The following is a 20,306-nucleotide window of genomic DNA, read 5'->3' as shown; positions in this document are numbered from 1 at the left end:
TCCTTGGCCTTCTCACTTTTGACCGATTCTCAGTCCTTTCGGTCAGTACATGAGGTTTTTCTGGTTGTGTCCTATTTATGATGACTCGATCCAAGTCTACCTTGCTGAGTCCAAGCTACGTAACCTTCAGCAGGGAGGTCTGTCACCAGAGGAATTTTGTTCAGAGTTCTGCAGATCGGCCACTGACACTAGGTGGAATGATGCCTTCCTTAGAAGCAATTTTTGTCAGGGCCTATCTAAAAGGCTAAAAAATGACTATGTATTAAGCGCCAGAGTTTTTAGAAGCCGCTATGGCTTTAGCCATCCAGATTGATAAACGCCTAAGGGGTAGACCTGTGTTGACCCCTTTTTTTTATAGATTTTTTGGGGGGTGAAAGGTCTTTGGTGGTTATGGAGGAACCTATGCAGTTATGGGGGGCTCTCCTCGGTCTGGGCCTCCCGCGGTTCACCACAAGTTGTGGATTTGTTTCTGTTGCACTCAAAAGGGTCACTTTGTTGGTGCCTGTCCTTCAGTACTTAAACTAATGAAAAATCTATCTGAAAAACTTCTGACCCCAGGCTGTGTGAAGGATTACAGCCGCAAAGTATATATTTCCTCCACACGTGCATCTCAGTTTGTCCTACCTGCATAGATTGTTATAGGTATGAAAACTGAAATTATTTCTGTTCTTTTGGATAGCGGGGGCCAATATGGTGGATGCTCAGTTTGCCCAGACATATGGTCTTTTTTGTAGAATGAAAGAAAATTAGAAGTTTTTTGGGGGGGGGGGGCAATCCAGAGATATATAGTAACGTTTCGGTTCCAGAACATGGACCTTCATCATACATGGATTGCTGAAAGATGCAGGAGAATGAGAATAATATAATCAGCGATGTTTAACGGTGGTCGTAGTCGCTGGGTGCTGATTACATTGTCCTTGACTACCTGCATCTCTGAGCAATCTATGCCTGATGAAAATTCAAATTTCTAATTTCCCTTCATTTTGAACAAAATAATCTCTATAATCTAGTGAAGTGGATCCCTCCTTGAGTACCCAATCGTCTTCGCAAGAGAGCCATGTACATACTATATACATATTGAATTCTTTTGTTTTTACTGCAGCACCACACTAAAATGGTGCACAATGTTTCAGCACTAATTTGAAAGCAGACCTAAATCAATAATTAAAAATTCTTAATCAGTTAGTAATTGTGATCTGAGAATCTATATACATACTATTATACATGTGGATTATACAGGAACAGATTCCCAAAAAGACTGGTCATGTGACCAAAACTACTTGTATACAAGACTTATTTATGGTCTATGCATTGCTAAACTGTCACGGGTGTGTCACAGGCGACAGTCATGTGGTTTCTGGCTATAGAAGGTCACAGCGTTTGGCTGTGCAGAATGCTCCCTGACTTTCTATTGTTCCTGCTGTTAGTATTAATTGTAATAAGTAGCTTTCCTGCTGGATTTTCATCTCTGCTCCTTTTGGACTCAGCAGGCGCTCGCCTTCCACCCACTTGCTGATCATCAGTATTTTCTTGGTGCTTAAATACTCCCTTCTTCCCTGGACTAGTGCTGGTGATATTATACTCTTGTGTGTGTCATCTGTGGATAAGTAGTTCATGCTTTTGTCCCCACGTGTGTCCCCCTTGTGTCTTCCTTTAGCGTTTAGTGGGGTTGAGCTCATCCCACCAATTCCCTATTTAGGATCCAACACTAGGGATACATAGGGTCAGGTATCCAGTTCAGCCTAAGGTGCAGAACCTATCTAGGATGGTGAGGGACCCCAGGGAAGAGCTGTAGGTTTGGTCAGGGGTCACCCTCTTCCCCTTCCCTAAACGCGAGGGTCCCCTTCCCTTACCTTTCACCACTCACTTGATACTTCCTTGTACCTAGCATGACAAATGCCATGGAAGGTGGTCATAGGGGCGAGTGCCCTGGCTGCAAAATTCTTAGGAGTGCAAAATTTCAAAAGAAAAAAAAAAAGTACTACTTTCTATTGAAATTGTGTGCCCCTAAAATGTGGCGTCACTAGAGCCAAAGACCTTGGACAGTGCCCATGCCCTGGATTTCTATTCAGATGCTCTGGATCTCCAGTGGCTACTATGGACTGTATCAGCGTCAGCAATGGGCCCTGTGGTAGAGCAGGAAGCCATAGGCAGCGCCATTTTCTATACCATAAGCCACGAGCTGCTGCAGGTCTACGGCTTACAACTCATCAGTCTCTTGGTGGAGGTGGCGCAATGACATCCCATCACGTCATGTTGCCTGTGCTGGAGAAAAGAAAGAAGAGGACTTGATTGCCCGATTTTACGAAAAATGTTATGTTTTTGAGGAATATAGCACAAAAGTGGCGTTATTACTTTTGGAGTTGGCACTAAGGTGGGCTTCAATTTAAAGAGGGACTAAAGGGGGTTTTACACGCTGCGACATCGCTACCGATATATCGTCGGGGTCACGTCGTTAGTGACGCACATCCGGCGCCGGTAGCAACATCGCCGCGTGTGACACCAACGAAAAGCATCAAAAATCGTTGCTCGTTGACACGTCGCTCCTTTTCATAATATCGTTGCTGCTGCAGGTACGATGTTGTTCGTCGTTCCTGCGGCATCACACATCGCTATGTGTGACACCGCAGGAACGACGAACATCTCCTTACCTGCGTCCACCGGCAATGAGGAAGAAGGAGCTAGGCGGCCTGTTCCGGCCGCTCATCTCCGCCCCTCCTCTGCTATTGGGCGGCCGCTTAGTGACGCCGCAGTGACGTCGCTATGACGCCGATCGCACCTCCCCCTTGAAGGAGGGATTGTTCGGCCATCACAGCGACGTCGCTGTAAAGGTATGTGCGTGTGACGCTGCCGTAGCGATAATGTTCGCTACGGCAGTGATCACCAAATGAGCGACGGGGGCGGGTGCTATCGCGCACGACATCGCTTGCTATCGCTTGTGATGTCGCAGCATGTAAAGTACCCTTAAGAGGACATTAATTCTTTCTATAGGGGGCATGATTTGTCTTAAGGGGACATTATTACTCGCTGTAACGCTGCATCCCTGCACTCCTTGTGTTCCTGCAAGGACACACCCTGACTCTCAACTACAGCCGGGTCCTTCCACGCTGCCCGGAGTGCCTGCCTCTCCTCGATGTGGGCTTCTCCTCTTACCGCCTCCTGGAGTCTGTGTGCGCATCACAGGACCTCTGCGAGTGCTCCTAGGAGTACGCGTGTGCCGCCGGGCCTCTCAGCCTATCACACCAGAGACTGCGGCTGCCCATCCCTGCTGTGCTTCCAGCCTCAGCTATCCCGGCTGGCCCTCGCCACACCAGAGACTGTGCCCGTCCAGTCAGGCTGTGTCTCCAGCCTCAGCTGCCCAGGTGGCCCTCGCCACATGAGAGCCTATGGCTGTCCAGCCCAGCTAAGCCACCAGCCTCAGCTACCCTGGTGACCCTCGCAACACCAGAGACTGTGCCTGTCCAGCCTGGTAGTGCTCCCAGCCTAAGCTACTTTGGTGGCCCTCGCCACACCAAAAACTCTACCTCTCCACCCTGACCGAACCTTCTGCCTTTGCTACCCTTGTGGTCCCTGTTTACACTTGATACTCAGCCCTCTCTGCTCCTGTGTCAGCCCCTGCCCCGGGGGTCATCTGCCACAGTTCCGGCCTCTACCCCACAAAAGGGTAGGTCCGGGGTCTCCCTGTAGTACAGTGGGTCCATTTTTGCTCGCAGCAGTACCATCCCTGGTGACACTCGCCTTGCCGCTACTCTGTGCTCATGGCTACCATGTATCTCTTTCTACCCTTTGCTCTTGGTGCCCAAATGTACTGTAATGGACTCATAGACTGGTGTTCATTTTCATACATAATAAAAGCTCCATTAGGTACACTGACAGTTCATGTGTTTTAAGAGGTGTCCTTTGAACACAAACCTCACCGTTGGCACATTGTAAAAATAAACATGGCCGTATGCTTTGATACAAGACAGAACAAAGTGCTGAAGAATACAACGGGGGGTAATCCGGGCATTAAATAATCCATTAAAACTTAAGCCTTTCTCTCTGCAAACAGCAGATAATGAGATATTTAAGGTGCGTCTTACCTAGCCATGGATCCACATGCCAGCTGTATTATAAGGCTGACTCCTTATAAAGTAACATCTCGGGCAATGTTTGCGCTTCCATTGTTAAAAAAATGTATTCAAGTATTGACTCACAAAAGTCTAATGTAAGCCGGAGAATCAAACTGCAACTAACGTTAAGTTACCGTATTCATACGGGGTGTTTGCGGCAGTCATCCCTTTATAAGCAACTGAATGGGAGCGTGCCAAAATCCAGAGCGTGACAAGCTCATATCCCCACCTTGTGCTCCGCTCTCATGCTCCCGACATAAAGATTAGAAAACAATTCATTAAAGGAACACTTTGTTTTAGGTTTTGACTTGACACTTGCTTCATTTGCCCCCAAATCCAGACTATTTGGCCATGGAATTTAAAAACAGGGCTTGGATATCTAAAGGGGGCTTTAAATGCAGCGATATCGCTGGTGAAAGCACCCGCCTCCCTGGTTTGTGCGTCACGAGCAAATCGCTGCCTGTGGCGCACAACATCGCTAACACCCGTCACACGGACTTACCTGCCTAGCGACGTCGCTGTGGCCGGCGAACCGCCTCCTTTCTAAGGGGGCGGTTTGTGCGGTGTCACTAAGCGTCCCGCCCAATAGAAGCGGAGGGGAGGAGATGAGCTGGCCGAACATCCCGCCCCCCTCCTTCCTTCCTCATTGCCGGCGGCCGCAGGTACGGTGATGTTCCTCGTTCCTGCGGTGTCACACGTAGCGTTGTGTGCTGCCGCAGGAATGACGAACAACCTGCGTCCTGCAACAGCAACGATAATCGGGAAATGAACGACGCGTCAACGATCAACGATAAGGTGAGTAATTTTGATCGTTAATGGTCGTTCCTGCGTTTCACATGGAACGTCGCTAACGAGGCCGGATGTGAGTCACGAAATCCGTGACCCCAACGACATCTCGTTAGCGATGTCGTTGCATGTAAAGCCCGCTTAAGGGTATGGTCACAGGCATTTTTTGCCTGCAAACAGTTCTGGAGCCGATTTTTAATGGAAGCAACTTTTCCATCGAATCCACCACATGTGAATACAAGAGCTGACCAACAGTTCTGCTTGTTTTAAAGGGAATCTGTCACCAGTTTTTTGCTCCCAACATAACGTAAAGACAGAGACCCTAATTCCAGCGATGTTTGCTGTCATTTTGATAAAATCAATGTTTTCTCTGCTGCAGATCTCGCAGTTATACAGAGCTCATGAAAATGCTGGACTACCTGCAGCAGGTCAAGTAGTCCTGTAATGATAATCTACTGCTGATTAAACAGTGATTTTATCAAAACTACACTAAGCGCCCATGTAAGTGACACACCACTGGAATCAGCATCTCTGCTCCTACATTATGCTGCTCTCAGATTAGGTGGCAAAAACCTGGTGACAGAGTCCCTTTAAAGTTATTGACCACAGAAATAAAAGATTATATCTTGAAACTTAAAGGACTTGTCCAGTCTAAAACAACAAGTCTGCAGTCACTCTATGTGACTGCAGATTTGTGAATGCTCCCATCGCATGCACTGTGAGGATTCTCCAGTGTCAGCGTCAGATATGGTGATATGGATACTCCAGGCCAGAATCCAATTAGACTGATTACGGCACACTCAATGAAAGAGTACCGTGCAAGGCCGGAAACAGTCTAGTCAGATTCTGTACAGGAATATGCATATCGCAGTACCCTATACTCACACCGGAAAATCCTAACAGTGATCAATGTGTGCGATGTGAGGATTCACAAGTCTGCAATCACACAGCGTGACCGCAGAGTTGTCGTTTTAGACCAGACAACCCTTTTAAGGCCCATTTACATTAGGTGATAATTTCTCGATCATTGCTCCATATAAGCATGTCCGACAATCAGATAACAAACAAAACTCTCATTTGTCGTTGACTGGACAGAATATTGAGCAGTGATCGGCTTGATCATCGATCAGTGCTCGTCGCTAGCAGATTATCTGAATGTGTAAATTCGCCTTAAAGGGGTTGACCTTCAAACAAAGTACATCAATTAAACTTATAATAATAATAATTTCCACAATTGGATGTGTTTAAAAAATGTTTTCCTGTGCTGAGATAATCTTACATATGTGCCCCTGCTATGTACTGTGTAATGGCCATGTCTGACAGTACAGGGACATGGTCTGATCATACCACATCTCCTTGGTCAGGGAGGACACAAAAGAGTATATAGACAGGACAGCATGAAATCACTGCTTTTGCTTTCTGTGAGGTAAAATATTTCTTTACCTGTTTAAAAATAATGTTTTACCTCACAATAAAGAGGTTTAGCTTCATATGAAGAATCAGCTGCAATCCCATGCTGTTCTGTCTGTATACTCCTTTGTTTCCTCTCCTGCCCTGGAGCTGTGGTATGATCAGACCATGTCCCTGTACGGTCAGACACAGCCATTACACAGTACATAGCAGGGACACATATATAAGATTATCTCAGCACAGGAACATTTTTTTTAAACACATTCAATTGTGGAAATGATTATTGTTCCTAAATTCATTGATTAAAATGAACTTTGTTTAAGCTCTGACTACTGGTATTATAAGAGAATCGGTGTAATGTTGTTAGCACGCTCTTACACCTGAGACTTCCAAGAGATACTCATTTGTCATAAATGCAGTAAGCTAAAGTTGTGAAAAAGGCTAAAGAGCAAACCACACATATTGATTAAAACAATATTCACATCATGGTGGGGCTATATATGTTCATGACTTGATCTGTACCCCCAAAACCCAGGAATTGGATTTTCCCCCATAGAGCACAGAAAGAGTCCTTTACTATAATAATGCTGCTTGTAGGGTCACTTTGTACTCCATTTGGCCTCTGTTCCGTTGGTCTCTGTCTTTTTAGGCAGACACAAAAAGAATAGTCTACCAAGCTATTGTGTCCGCAAAAAAAACAACCGAAAAAACAGATATTGCCAGTATAGAGAGCAAATGAAGTACAGAGTGATTGCGTCTGATTAACTATAGAGAATGGTTCAGTTGGGGAAATAACCACATTGTTTGTTTAGCACAGGTTCACATAAAACGTCTGTATGAATGGGCCAAACGTGATGTGAATAATGGCTTAACATCGGCCTCACATTTTGTTATGGTTCCCTAGACTCATGTATGAAAAAGGCTTTATTTTAAAGAGGTTGGCCACTACTTTAGACCTCTTTCAGACGTTCGTGAAAAACCACGCACGTTTTTCACGGACGTGTCAGAGGTGCGTTTTGCCCTCCGTGAGCAGTGTTTATGGCCTACGTGTGCTCTCCGTGTGTTATCTGTGATAACACACGGAGAACGGGAACTTTCTGCTCACCTGTCCCTGGCGTTGCTGTCCGTGGTGCTGATCTTCGGTCTCCGGTCCTGCCGACTCCCCTCTGCTGCTGCTGCTGCTTCCGGCCGCAGTGAAGTGAATATGCAATGAGCATAATGAGCTGCGGTCGGAAGCAAGTGACAGCAGCAGCAGAGAAAGCAGGGCTGGAGAAGGTGAGTAAAGTTTTTTTTTAATTTTCTCAAACACGTGTGTTTTCTCCGGCGCGTGTCACACGAAACACCTCCGTGTGGTCCGTTTGCGTTCAGTGTGACACCCGTGATGCCGGAGAAAAATGGACATGTTGACGTGTGGAGCACACGGACACACGTATGCTCCACACGTACACACGGTCCATGGCAGAACACGCACGTGAGCGCAGACCCATTTATTTTAATGGGTCTACGTGTGCCCGTGTCTCCACTACATGAGGAAAAGGACCAAACACGTACCGGAGACAAGGACGTGTGAAAGAGGCCCTAACATTGATTGCCATTCTTTATGGTGGAGTGCAACTGTTATTGTGATAGTATATGTTATGTTCAATAAGCACCAGTTCAGACCTTCAGGTAAAGAAGTGCCGGCAGTTTATCTATTTTTCTATCCTTAGGATAGGCCATCAATATCTGATTGGCCGGGGTCCTACTCCCCGCAGCCCTGCCGATCAGCTGTTCTTGGTGCTGGCGGCCGTAGCAAGCAGCCATAAATGCCGGAGCTGCTCCAACAACAGATAGCTGCCGTGGCTGGGTGATGTACATCCGCCTCCCATTCAAGGAGGATATGCAGTACCTGGCTAATGCCCTGTGCGCACTAGAAAATGGAATTTTCTTACGAAAATTCCGCACCCTCTCAAAGATTACCGCACCTGCGGTAAACAAACACAGCAAACCGCACCCGAAAACCGCATGCGGTTTTGCTGTGGTAGTGCCGCAGTTTTTCCACGGGTTGGTACCTGTGTTTTTATGCATTCAATGCAATAATGCACATTGAAGGAAAAAAAAAGTGTTGTCATTTCCTTCTTCATAGATAGAGGGATAGATAGATAGATAGATAAATGGATAGATAGATAGATAGATAGATAGATGGATAGAGGGATAGATAGAGGGATAGATAGAGGGATAGATAGACAGAGGGATAGATAATACATAGATATTACAGCTTTTATTTCTGATATTTGTGTGTCCCCACCCCCAGAGTATTTCTCATACAGCAGTGACCCTGCGGGACCTTTGGTCTGAGTTCTCGCAGGGTCATTGCCAGTCGGTGACGTCACTCTATTACCACTTGTGAGGCCCTGAAGTTCTCGTGAGCAGTAATGTGTTGACATCACCGACTGTGAGAAATGACCTGGAGTTACCCCTGCAGCATCGTAACGAGGCTGCATTGAGTACTATGTCTCAGACGTGGCTGGATCAGTATGCAAGCGTCATGAGACCTCGTGTAGATTACGCCGGACCTAGAGGGGTGTTTGGTGGGTTAATAAAGTGATGTCAGATTTTTTTCGGTGTGTGTGTTTATTAACTGTCACTTACAGATTAGTGACGGCGTGTCATAGATGCTGCCATTACTAATGTTGGACTTAGTGGCAGCTATGGACTGCCATTAACTCCTTATTACCCCGAATGCCATCGCATCACGGCAATCGGGAAGAGTCGGTAACACGCCAGGACTGTCACATAATGGATGCGACATTCTCGGGGCAGCGGAGGGCTGATATTCTTAGCTGCAGGAGGGGGGAGCAATAACCATGGCCCTCGCCCTCCCCAGCCTGAGAAAACCAGGCTGCTGCTGTGTGCTTACCTTGGATGGACAGTAAAAATTCGGCGGAGCCCACGTTTTCTTTTTCGTTTTTTATTTTTAATATGTATGTTTGATTTCTATGTGTATTCTATATGTCTGTGTCTGTGATGTGTGTGTTTACTCTCTGCTCTATGTCCTCTTCCTGTCATAATGACATCACTTCCCTGCAAAACGCAGAATAGTGATGATCACTATGTCCCAAAAAACGCGAAATAACGCAATGAAACACACATAATTTTCTACCTGCATTATTCCCTGCAGTATTCATGATTACATTACAGTCAATAGGGTAAAATACCACAGGTACGTGCAGAAAAGAAGTGACATGCACATTATTTTTGCTGCAGAAAATATGCAGCAAAACCTGTTGGTGAAAAAACCGCAGTGTGTGCACAGCATTTTTTTTTTTACCATAGGTTTTGCTGGGGAAGGACTACAGAAAGGTTAAGACCATTTTCTACAGCAAAACATGAAGGAAAACTGCAGCATGCGCACAGGGCCTTAGGCCGCTATCAGAAGATGGGGCAGCCCCAGAACTAAGCATTTGCGACTGCCTGCTGCCAACACCAAAAACAGCTGGTCGGCAGGGGTACGGGATGTTGGACCCTGGCCAATCAGATATTGATGACCTATCCTAAGGATATTCCATCAATGTTAAAGTAGTGCCCAACTTTTTTAATATTTTCCAAAAACATATGGGGAAGTTTGGCTTTTTCCTGCAGCCACCACTTAAAAAAGACCTGTCACCAGGTCAAAAAAGTTACATTTTTGCTCTTATTTTATTCTCGCTGCTCCCCTGAATTTTCGACTTTTTTCTTTTTTAACATCTGCCATACAGTTCCAGTTATATGAGCCTTTTTTATTTAGTGCTATTGTTTACGGTCTTTATAAATAGAGAGTGGATCACAGGACAATTAGGCAGAATAGCGCAAAGAACCCAGAGAACACCATTCCACTGGTAAAAAACATAAATAGTAACACTAAATAAAAAGGCCAAATCTCGGGAACCATATAGCAGATTTAAAAAATAAAAATTGGAATACTTAGGGGAACAGTGTGACGATCATAAGGCTGGGGCCACACGGGGAACTAGTGCGATGCTCGCATGACACTCGGCTCGCGTTGGCAGCACAGCGGGAGCCGAGTATCATGCTAGTATCCATGCGACTGAGGTCCGACTGTGGGAGCGGACCTCAGCTGCGGGGGGCGGGCCGATGCTGAGGAGGGGCGGGCCGGCACGGAGGAGGGGAGGGAGGGATTTCTCTCCCTCTCTCCTCCATAGCCGGCTATTGCGATTCTCGCTCTGCACGCGCGGTACATCGGTGTACCGCGCGTGCAGTGCGATTTTTTTCTCGCCCCATTCACTTGAATGGGTGCAAGAGAAGAGTCTCAAATTACAATCGTAGTATGCCGTGATTGTTTTCTCTGTCCGATTAGGGCTGAGAAAATAATCGCTCATGGGTGCTGACACACAGGCTAATATTGGTCCGAGTGGAATGCGTTGTTTTATCGCACTGCACTTGCACCGATTTTCTCGCTGTGTCGCTTAGGCCTAAGAACAAAACTGGACACTTCTGAATCGGTGACAGGTCCTCTTTAAGTGGAAATATATCACTTAGATAAATTAAGACTGTTCATGAAAGGATGACCCAAATCCATCACGGTAATTCTATTGTTCAAACGGGGTTTTATCAACATATCCCTTTAAATTATTTTAATGAAAATGCTCTGAACAGCGCACAAGTTAGATCTAACACTTGCAAAATAAAAAAAAAGCCCCATCTTACTTTTACAAATCCAGAATTATCAAAGAAAAATACTCTACAAAACGTTTGATAAAAAAAAAATAATAATCTCATTCTATCTTTGAAGCGGTTTCATTTATTTTGCTTCCCACTGTGAGCCTTATCAGAAGGCCAAGTAGAAGAAGTTTCCCTAGTTTATGATTAGGAAAAGAATCTGATAGATTAGAAGACTCAATTGAAGTTGGACATAATAAGTATTACAGTATTACATGACATTAATCCTGCCATTCCATTACTTTCTCAATCATTGTGCAGAGACTAATTATTCTGAAGCCAGTGATCAGGAGAAAATAGAAACATACTTACACTGGGCTGGAGTAATCTCTTTATTGCATCAACAAGGCAGGCTCTGTACTGGTCCAGAAACAGGCTGACATTCAGAAAAGAACACATTGTGGATTACAGGGGGGTTTGACATTTTAATGATACAAGAAAGACAAATATTAAACCAAGTGAAATCATTTAACAGTGATAATGAGACATTTAACAATTCAATTAGTATTAAATTAGTAGCTTGATATCCACTGCCCAAAAAGTTACATAGCGATCACACACAGTGGAGATGGGCTCACAGACGAAAAGCAGAGTATCTCTGAGCCGCCGGTGGCTTTGGACTACTTGAATCATTTGCAAAAATGTGCAATTGGTTGCAGTTTAACAGGTGAATTATGGGTTTCCCTACAAAATTAAGTGATTCGGCAACGAGAAGTTCAAGAACCGTAGAAGCTCAAGACCATAAGAATGTCCACTGTATGTGAACACAGCCTGAAGGACCCATTGAGTGTTTCCACCAAAAATACTTGCAAAAACGTGCAGTTGGTTGCAGTTTAAAAGGCGAATTAGGGGTTTTTCCTACAAGATTAAGTGATTCGGCAACGAGAAGTTCAAAAACCGTAGAAGCTCAAGACCACGAGAATGTCCACTTATGTGAACACAGCCTGAAGGACCCATTGAGTGTTTCCACCAAAAATACTTGCAAAAATGTGCAGTTGGTTGCAGTTTAACAGACGAATTAGGGGTTTTTCCTACAAAATTAAGTGATTCGGCAACGAGAAGTTCAAGAACCATAGAAGCTCAAGACCACGAGAATGTCCACTGTGTGTGAACACAGCCTGAAGGACCCATTGAGCGTTTCCACTAAGAATAAAAACACAACACATAATAGGTAAAGAAATCCTACAAGTTAGACACCCACAAACTTTTTTCTCCTAACATCATCTGTTAAGGGAGAATCAAAAGGTCTCCACATACATCAGATCACGAGCCTTGACAACACCGGTGAGTTTGATTGACTTATCTAATGAGTATGGGGGTAAACACAGCCTGAAGGACCCATTGAGCATTTCCACTAAAAATAAAAACACAACACATAATAGGATAAGTAAATCCATATATCCTACAAGTGAAATACCCCCATGGTTTTCTCTCCTAACATCATCTGTTAGGGGAGAATAAAAAGGCCTCCATATACATCAGATGGTGAAACTTGACAAAATCGGTGAGTTTGGTTGACTTTAATCTAATGAGTATGGGGGTGAACACAGCCTGAACGACCTAATGAATGTTTCCACCAAAAATGAAAACAACACATAATAGATACATACATCCATATACCCTACAAGTAAAATGCCCCCATCCTTTTTTCTCCTAACATTATCTGTTAGGGGAGAATCAAGAGGCTTCCATATATATCAGATGGTGAGCCTTGGCAAAACCAGTGAGTTTGCTTGACTTTTATCTAATGAGTATGGGGGTGAACACAGCCTGAAGGACCCAATGAACGTTTCCACCAAAAATAAAAACACAACACATAATAGGTAAAGAAATCCATATATCGTACAAGTGAAACGCCCACATGAGAAATCAAGAGGCCTCCATACACATCATATGGTCAGCCTTGGCAAAACCAGTGAGTTTGGTTGACTTTTATCTAATGTGTATGGGGGTCTTAAGATAGCTTTGCTCATCTGACAGCTGTTCCAACCTATTTCTCCAAATGTATGAACACACGGCTCAGCTGAGAATGTGTTTTCAATGGGGAGCAGGGAGTAAGCCGATGCCAATGTATTCTGGTGATGGCTTTTCCTCTGATAGATAACACAAAGATCAAGAGTTGAATTTCAACATCCTCGTTTCTTCTTTCCCACAACATCATTTGACAGGGTAATAGTTGGTATGCCTCCATTCACATTTAAGCCAAAATTGTAGGATTTAGCCAATGTTTATGATTATAGAGACCTCATGTCTTTTACATAGGTTAGATTTGTCTATTAATACTTTAAGACTTTTAAAAAAAAAAACTAAAAAAAACCCAGAGTTTGGATTTGGAGTTCTGGTGTTTATGTAGGCAAACCACTTGCGCGAGCATCTCTGTGCTCAGGTACACTCAGCACTCAGCCCAGTGTGAGCCGCTTGCAATGTCTGAACGGCTCGCACTGGGAGTAACAATAGAGTGATTGGATATTGTGTGCACTAAACTAAAAATTGGAAAAACCCCGTCCACCCTCCCCCGGAAGTGATCTGTTTATGGCTACCAGCATGTGGGAGGAGACCCGAACAGCCCAATTAGTGACTCCCAGAGGAGTTCAGGTCAAGTCCGGGTCCCAAACCAAACTTTATCAAAAGGTCTGGCTGAACTTGACAAACTGAATTCCACGGGTTCGCTCATCTCTAGTGTCAACAAGTGTTGGTGTGAATTGATAAACAGCACCTGTTCCATCTGCCATGTTTAGTAATCTTTGACCATTGGATGGCATCCCTGACAACCACCTTTTACCTCTTGGAAGCTGCGTCTTTTTTTCTCGTGATTGGCTGACCTGACGCTACATCATTGTTGTAGCATGACAAACAAATATTGTCGCAACAGATTAGCTAATTAAAGAAGAGTGATGGATGGTGACTGGTATGAGGCATTTTCTCAGGACTCCAGACCAAAAACCACTAATGGCGGACCGGGTCCTACAAATCAATACGCACCAACTCTAGAAACCACTATGGAAAATAGAAGAATTGCTAACGCTTTTCAATTTTATGTAGTTATCAAGCTTGCACAGCCACCTAGTACAATATAGGTCCCAAGAGTGTATCATCAGAGTACTATTGCCAGAAATCACCACGATCATCATATCATCACCAGGCAGGGACACTGGCCAAGACATTTCCAGAGAATCAAGCATTACGCAACTGAGAGGGATCCTCTAGACAAAGAACATGTCATTACAACAGACAGAATTTTTTTCCCAAAGAATAGAGAGAATTTGTGAATAGAACACCCCCCTCCCATTTATTTCTTCCATATGCCTCATCAGGGTAAAGCAGGAGAAGAAAGGGTTGCCATGTGTAGTAAAGAAGAATCCAGGAGCAATCAGTATTGTGATTTTATTGTTCTACGTGTTTCGGAATCTTGTTCCATCTTCAGGACACAAATCACTGATCTACATCTTTGATGTACAAACTGATTTTTGTCCTGAAGAAGGACCATGACTCCAAAATGCATAGGACAATGAACTTACGATACTGATTGCTCCTGAAATCTTCTTTACTACACATGCCAGCGTAGTTTTAACCCCTTCTTCTGTTTATCCATTTTGCATTTACAGGGGTTTGCAGCAGCCATCGCACAGAGTAGTTGAGACTTGCACAACCAGCCGAGGTGAGCAATTCCCTGCACTATCTATCCCTTTTCACTGGGATAAGACCCTGTATTGCACCTTTTTGTCTCTCTAGCGTCCACTACTATATGCCTCGTCAGGACAGGATTTCCCCCTACATAAAAAGAAGAAAAATGAAAGGCGCAAAAAGAACTATATACTGGCTGCATACAATTTTTACAACTTGACACGGACAACCCAAAATATTTTTAAATTTTAGGTATGAACACATTTTTTTCAATCTAAATATCAATTGTGCCCAGTGGCGTACCGTCCATAGAGGCAGACCACGCCACTGCTACGGGGCCTGTGAGGTGGAGGGGCCCGGAGGCAGCTGCCCGCTGTGTGTACATTTTCACTTTCTCTTTCATGCCCCCGTGGCGTCACCAAGCAGCTGATTAAGGCCGCTGGGTACCCGCACTGATTCTATAGCTGCAGGCTGGCCGCAATGCAGAGATGCAGTCTCACTCACTGCACACTGTGCGCGGCCTGTGCTGAAGAGGAGGGAGTGGCCAGGCAGCTTCCTCTTCCAGTCAGAGAGCAGTGAGAGATGCCAGGAGAAAAACAGCCAATCAGGAGAGGGGGTGGAGCTTATTCAGTACAGCGCGGGAGAAACAAAGATGAACAGGAAAACATAGTACAGACCATAGAAAAGAGAGAAGATCAAACAAAGCATTAAAAACAGTGAGAAGCAGAGAACAGAAGGCATTGAAAGAGAAAGCAGAGGAGACGCCAGGAGGACTGACAGGAAGTGCAGCAGTGAGGCCAGAGTCACTGACGATCTCTCACATCACAGGAGCAGGTATTATAATGTACAAATGTCTGTACAAATGTCTGCCTGTAACTACAGAAACTGCCCTGTGCTGTGCCATTACACTGTGTGTGCGTGTGTGTGCGTGTGTGTGTGTGTGTGGCTGTGGCTGCCTGTGGCTGTGTGTGTGGCTGTGGCTTTGTGTGTGTGGCTGTGTGTGTGTGTGTGTGTGTGTGTGTGTGTGTGTGTGTGTGTGTGGCTGTGGCTGTGTGTTATATATGTACTGTGTAGAGTTTTACTGTATTTCCTAATGCTATAAAGGGGGTCATAATTGTTACTATTAAATGGGTGAGACAGTCAGATGTGAAAATGTATATTGTGTGTAGTGAGGGGCACGAAGAAGGACATCCCTACTTTAGGCCAAGTTCACATATTAATACAACAAAGATTCTGTCCCCAAATCAGGCAACAAATGAGTGGTTCATGTTAAAATATAATTTTTATTACATACTTTAAAAACACATTACAACCATTAAAAAACAGAGAATAATCCTGTGGGGACCTGATATATACCCAGACTCAAATTTGGATAACATTCATAACAGGAGTCTAGTAATACTAATATATAGCTTGCACAACCCAATTAATTAGTATACATCAATTTATATATGGTTGCAAAGTACAAAATAGATTCTGCAGTGCCAAAAAATCACATTATTGCATGCTGCCCTGTTTCCCATGCATTGTTTTATACATAGTCATGCTGCTAGTATCTGCCATACAGACCCCAGGGCGCTGTCTACAATAAGAAAAAACTTTTATATAACTATATTAAATGGGTTTAAAGTGCCGATATCGTGCTATTGCCTACTGCCCTGTATATAGTGAATGACAATTCATAACGTCTTTAAGCCAAAATAAATCCGGCTTATGGTACCTCCCACAGGAACTAACTGCGTTGCGCGTTGCCGGATTCTGCAGCCAATAAACACCCCTCACAACGAGCGTCATTCACAAGCGATCAGCTGTCTTCACTTAATAAACTCCGAAGTTTCCATAAATAGGCAGCCCCATTTACCATTAGACACGCCCCCGGAAGAAGCAAGGGCGAAACGGCGTTGGGGTGGAGGGACCGAGCACCCAGATCCTGTCATTATTTGTAATCAGGTAGCTATTTTGGCTTAAAGACGTTATGAATTGTCATTCACTATATACAGGGCAGTAGGCAATAGCACGATATCGGCACTTTAAACCCATTTAATATAGTTATATAAAAGTTTTTTCTTATTGTAGACAGCGCCCTGGGGTCTGTATGGCAGATACTAGCAGCATGACTATGTATAAAACAATGCATGGGAAACAGGGCAGCATGCAATAATGTGATTTTTTGGCACTGCAGAATCTATTTTGTACTTTGCAACCATATATAAATTGATGTATACTAATTAATTGGGTTGTGCAAGCTATATATTAGTATTACTAGACTCCTGTTATGAATGTTATCCAAATTTGAGTCTGGGTATATATCAGGTCCCCACAGGATTATTCTCTGTTTTTTAATGGTTGTAATGTGTTTTTAAAGTATGTAATAAAAATTATATTTTAACATGAACCACTCATTTGTTGCCTGATTTGGGGACAGAATCTTTGTTGTATTACTTGTTACAAGTGGCATGAGTAATTTTGGTATCTGGTTGATTAATCAAGTTCACATATTGCAGATTTATTTGGGGATTTGTGGTGTGAATCCACTGGTCTTGGTGCAGTGGGCTCTGCTCAGTAACAGGACGGTGGTTATATTCAGACTCTATGTGGTGATATTTGGTCATAGAGTGGCAGCATTATTTTGCAATGAATTATTGGCCTTGGTATGGTGGGTGTTGTTCAGTAACACTGTGTAGTATGTATTATTTCTAACTATAACCTGCCCGCAGTAACATGTAGGTCACCCTCAGTAACGTGTGCCGGCCCCCAGTAGCATGTATGATGATTATTATGTTATTATTTTGTTGTAATTTTTTTTTTTTTTTATTGGTGGGGGGGGGCCCATTCAGACTTTTGTTATGGGGCCCCATGATTTCTATGTACACCCCTGATTGTGCCTTCGAACATATGTTAGTTAAATGCCTTTAAGTAGGGTATACGGCTTCAGAGCGGCATTAGGTTAAACTCTTGATGTATGAATCAGGTTAAGAGTACAAGAGCATTATATAACGGCACGAGTGACTGTAAGGAGATTTGATGCGCTAGAATAACGTGTCTGGAAGAGGAGAATTATGTTGGTTATCATTATGAATGGTTAGAACACAAAGCCCTCATCACCGGGTGCAGAGGTGAATGGAAACGGAGACAAGTCTCAGCTAAGACCTAAGATTGAGAAGAGCGTTGAATAAAACAACACCCGGAAAGACAAGTCAAGTCAGCAATATCCCCAGCAGACAAATTGGATGAAAGACTCAGAAGTAATTCAAGAAGCCTCAGCACAGCTGCTCAATAACAACGGCGAGGTAAAAGATGTCATTCCCTGAAAATAGTTAAGGATCTAGCTACTAGGTCATAATACGGCTTATTGAAGACCTCTCAGAGGTCATGACTTCTTAGGCTAATGCCTGTATGTCGGTCAAGACGTTTCATGAAGGATAAATCTATTTTGTCTATCCCTCTATCTATCTATCTATCCCTTTATCTAGCCATCCCTCTTATCTATCCATCCCTCTATCTATCCATCCCTCTATCTCTATCTATCCATCCACCTATCTATCCATCCCCCTATCTATCCATCCCCCTATCTATCCATCCCCCTATCTATCCATCCCCCTATCTATCCATCCCCCTATCTATCCATCCCCCTATCTATCCATCCCCCTATCTATCCATCCCTCTATCTATCCATCCCTCTATCTATCTATCTATCCCTCTATCTCTCTATCTATCTCTCTATCTATCTATCCCTCTATCTATCTATCTATCCCTCTATCCATCCCTCTATCTATCAATCCCTCTATCTATCCATCCCCCTATCTATCCATCCCCCTATCTATCCATCCCCCTATCTATCCATCCCTCTATCTATCTATCTATCTTATTCTAAATGTTTCTAAATGTACATAATCTATACTCTATCTATGAATCCATAGTTCTCTAATATCTGAAACTCTATAGATCAGCTATATATTTATCTGTCAGCTATATATCTATTTAGCTCCAATCTAACAACCAACATACAGTACAGTATGTTACAAAAGTGAGTTCACTTCTCTTTTTGTAAAGATTTTATTATATCTTTTCATGGGACAAGACTGAAGATCTGACCCTGTGATACAATGTACAGTGTCATTGTGCAGCTTGTATAAGTGTAAATTTGGTGTCCTCTATATAACTCAACTCAGTGTCGTGTAACTCATTAGTGTTACAAGGTCTCAGGTGTGAATGGGGGGCAGGTGTGTTATATTTGGTGTTATCGCTCACACACGCTCTCCTACTGGTCACTGGAAGTTCAGCATGGCCCCTTATGGCAAAGAATTTTCTGATGATATGAAAAATAAGGATTGTTGCTCTACATAAAGATGGCCAAGGCTATAAGAAGATTGCCATCACCCTCAACCTAAGCTACAGCACGGTGGCCAAGACCATACAGCGGTTTAACAAGACAGATTCCACTGAAAACAGGCCTCGCCATGGTCGATCAAAGGAGTTGAGTGCATGTGCTTAGCGTCATTTCCAGAGGTTGTCTTTTCAAAATAGATGCATAAGTGCTGCCAGCATTGCTGCAGAGGTTACAGGGGTGGGGGAGGTCTGCATGACAGTGCTCAAAATATACTCCATACACTGCCTCACATTGCTCTGCATGGCTGCATGGCTGTCTTAAGAAAATGAAACATCTTCTAAAAATGATACAGAAGAAAGCCTGCAAACAGTTGTTGAAGACAAGCAGACAAAGGACAAAGATTAAATTGTAGTCTGAAGAGACCAAAATAAATGTATATGGTTTAAATTAGTGTCAAGCATTTGTGGCGGCAACCAGGGGAGGAGTACAAAAACAAGTGTATCCTGCCTACAGTCAGGTATGGTGGTGGGAGTGTCATGGTTTGGGGCTGCATGAGTGCTGCCAGCTGTGAGGAGATGCAGTTCATTGAGGGAACCATGAATCACAACATGTACTATGACATACTGAAGCAGAGCATAATTCCCTCCCTTCATACTCCAACATGATAATGACAACAAACACCAACAAGACAACTACTGCCTTGCTAAAGAAATTGAAGATAAAGGTGCTGGACTGGTCAAGTGTCTCCAAACCTAAACCCTATTGGGTATCCTTAAAGAGAAGGTGGAGGAGCGCAAGTTCTCTAACATCCAACAGCTCCGTGATCTCATCATGGAGGATGGAAAAGGATCCAGTTGCTCCTGTGAAGCTTTAGCTAACTCCATGCCCAAGTAAGAGGTAGTGCTTGAAAATAATGGTGACCACACAAAATATTGACACATTTCGACTATTTTCACTTAGGGGTGTACTCACTTTTGTTGCTGGTGGTTAGACATTAATGGCTGTGTGTTGAGTTATTTAGAGGACACCAAATTTACACTGTTATACAAGCTGTACACTGACTACTTAACATTACATCAAAACGTCAGTGTCGGTCCATGGAAAGAAATAATAAAATATTTACAAAAATGTGAGAGGTGTACTCACTTTTGAGATATACTGTATCTATCCGGTCTATCTCTGATTTATCAGTTTTTCTCAAAATTCTGACGACAAGCTGGTTGTAATGGTAAAAAAATTACAACTTCCCTTTGGCCAGTTCTAAAAGATGTTTGAGTTGGTGGCGCTTAGTAAAAGAGGGTGTGGACAAAAGTGAGGCATATCCTGACAGTGACATGTAGCATTTG

The 20,306-nt window shown here is 43.7% G+C and overlaps 1 protein-coding gene across 1 annotated transcript in view; it reads right to left on the bottom strand.

Moving 5' to 3' along the window:
- Positions 1–20,306, bottom strand: part of CAMKMT (calmodulin-lysine N-methyltransferase) — a 654,168-nt gene that overhangs the window by 56,231 nt on the left and 577,631 nt on the right. The window contains exon 9 of the mRNA XM_075339193.1: positions 11,319–11,382. Within this exon, the coding sequence (XP_075195308.1) occupies positions 11,319–11,382 (64 nt within the window). The remainder of the gene's footprint in view (positions 1–11,318; positions 11,383–20,306) is intronic.

This window comes from Anomaloglossus baeobatrachus, chromosome 3 (assembly GCF_048569485.1).
Source record: "Anomaloglossus baeobatrachus isolate aAnoBae1 chromosome 3, aAnoBae1.hap1, whole genome shotgun sequence".
Taxonomy (NCBI): Eukaryota; Metazoa; Chordata; class Amphibia; order Anura; family Aromobatidae; genus Anomaloglossus; species Anomaloglossus baeobatrachus.
Note: the sequence above shows the minus strand (reverse complement) of the source record. Positions and strands in the feature narration are given on the sequence as shown.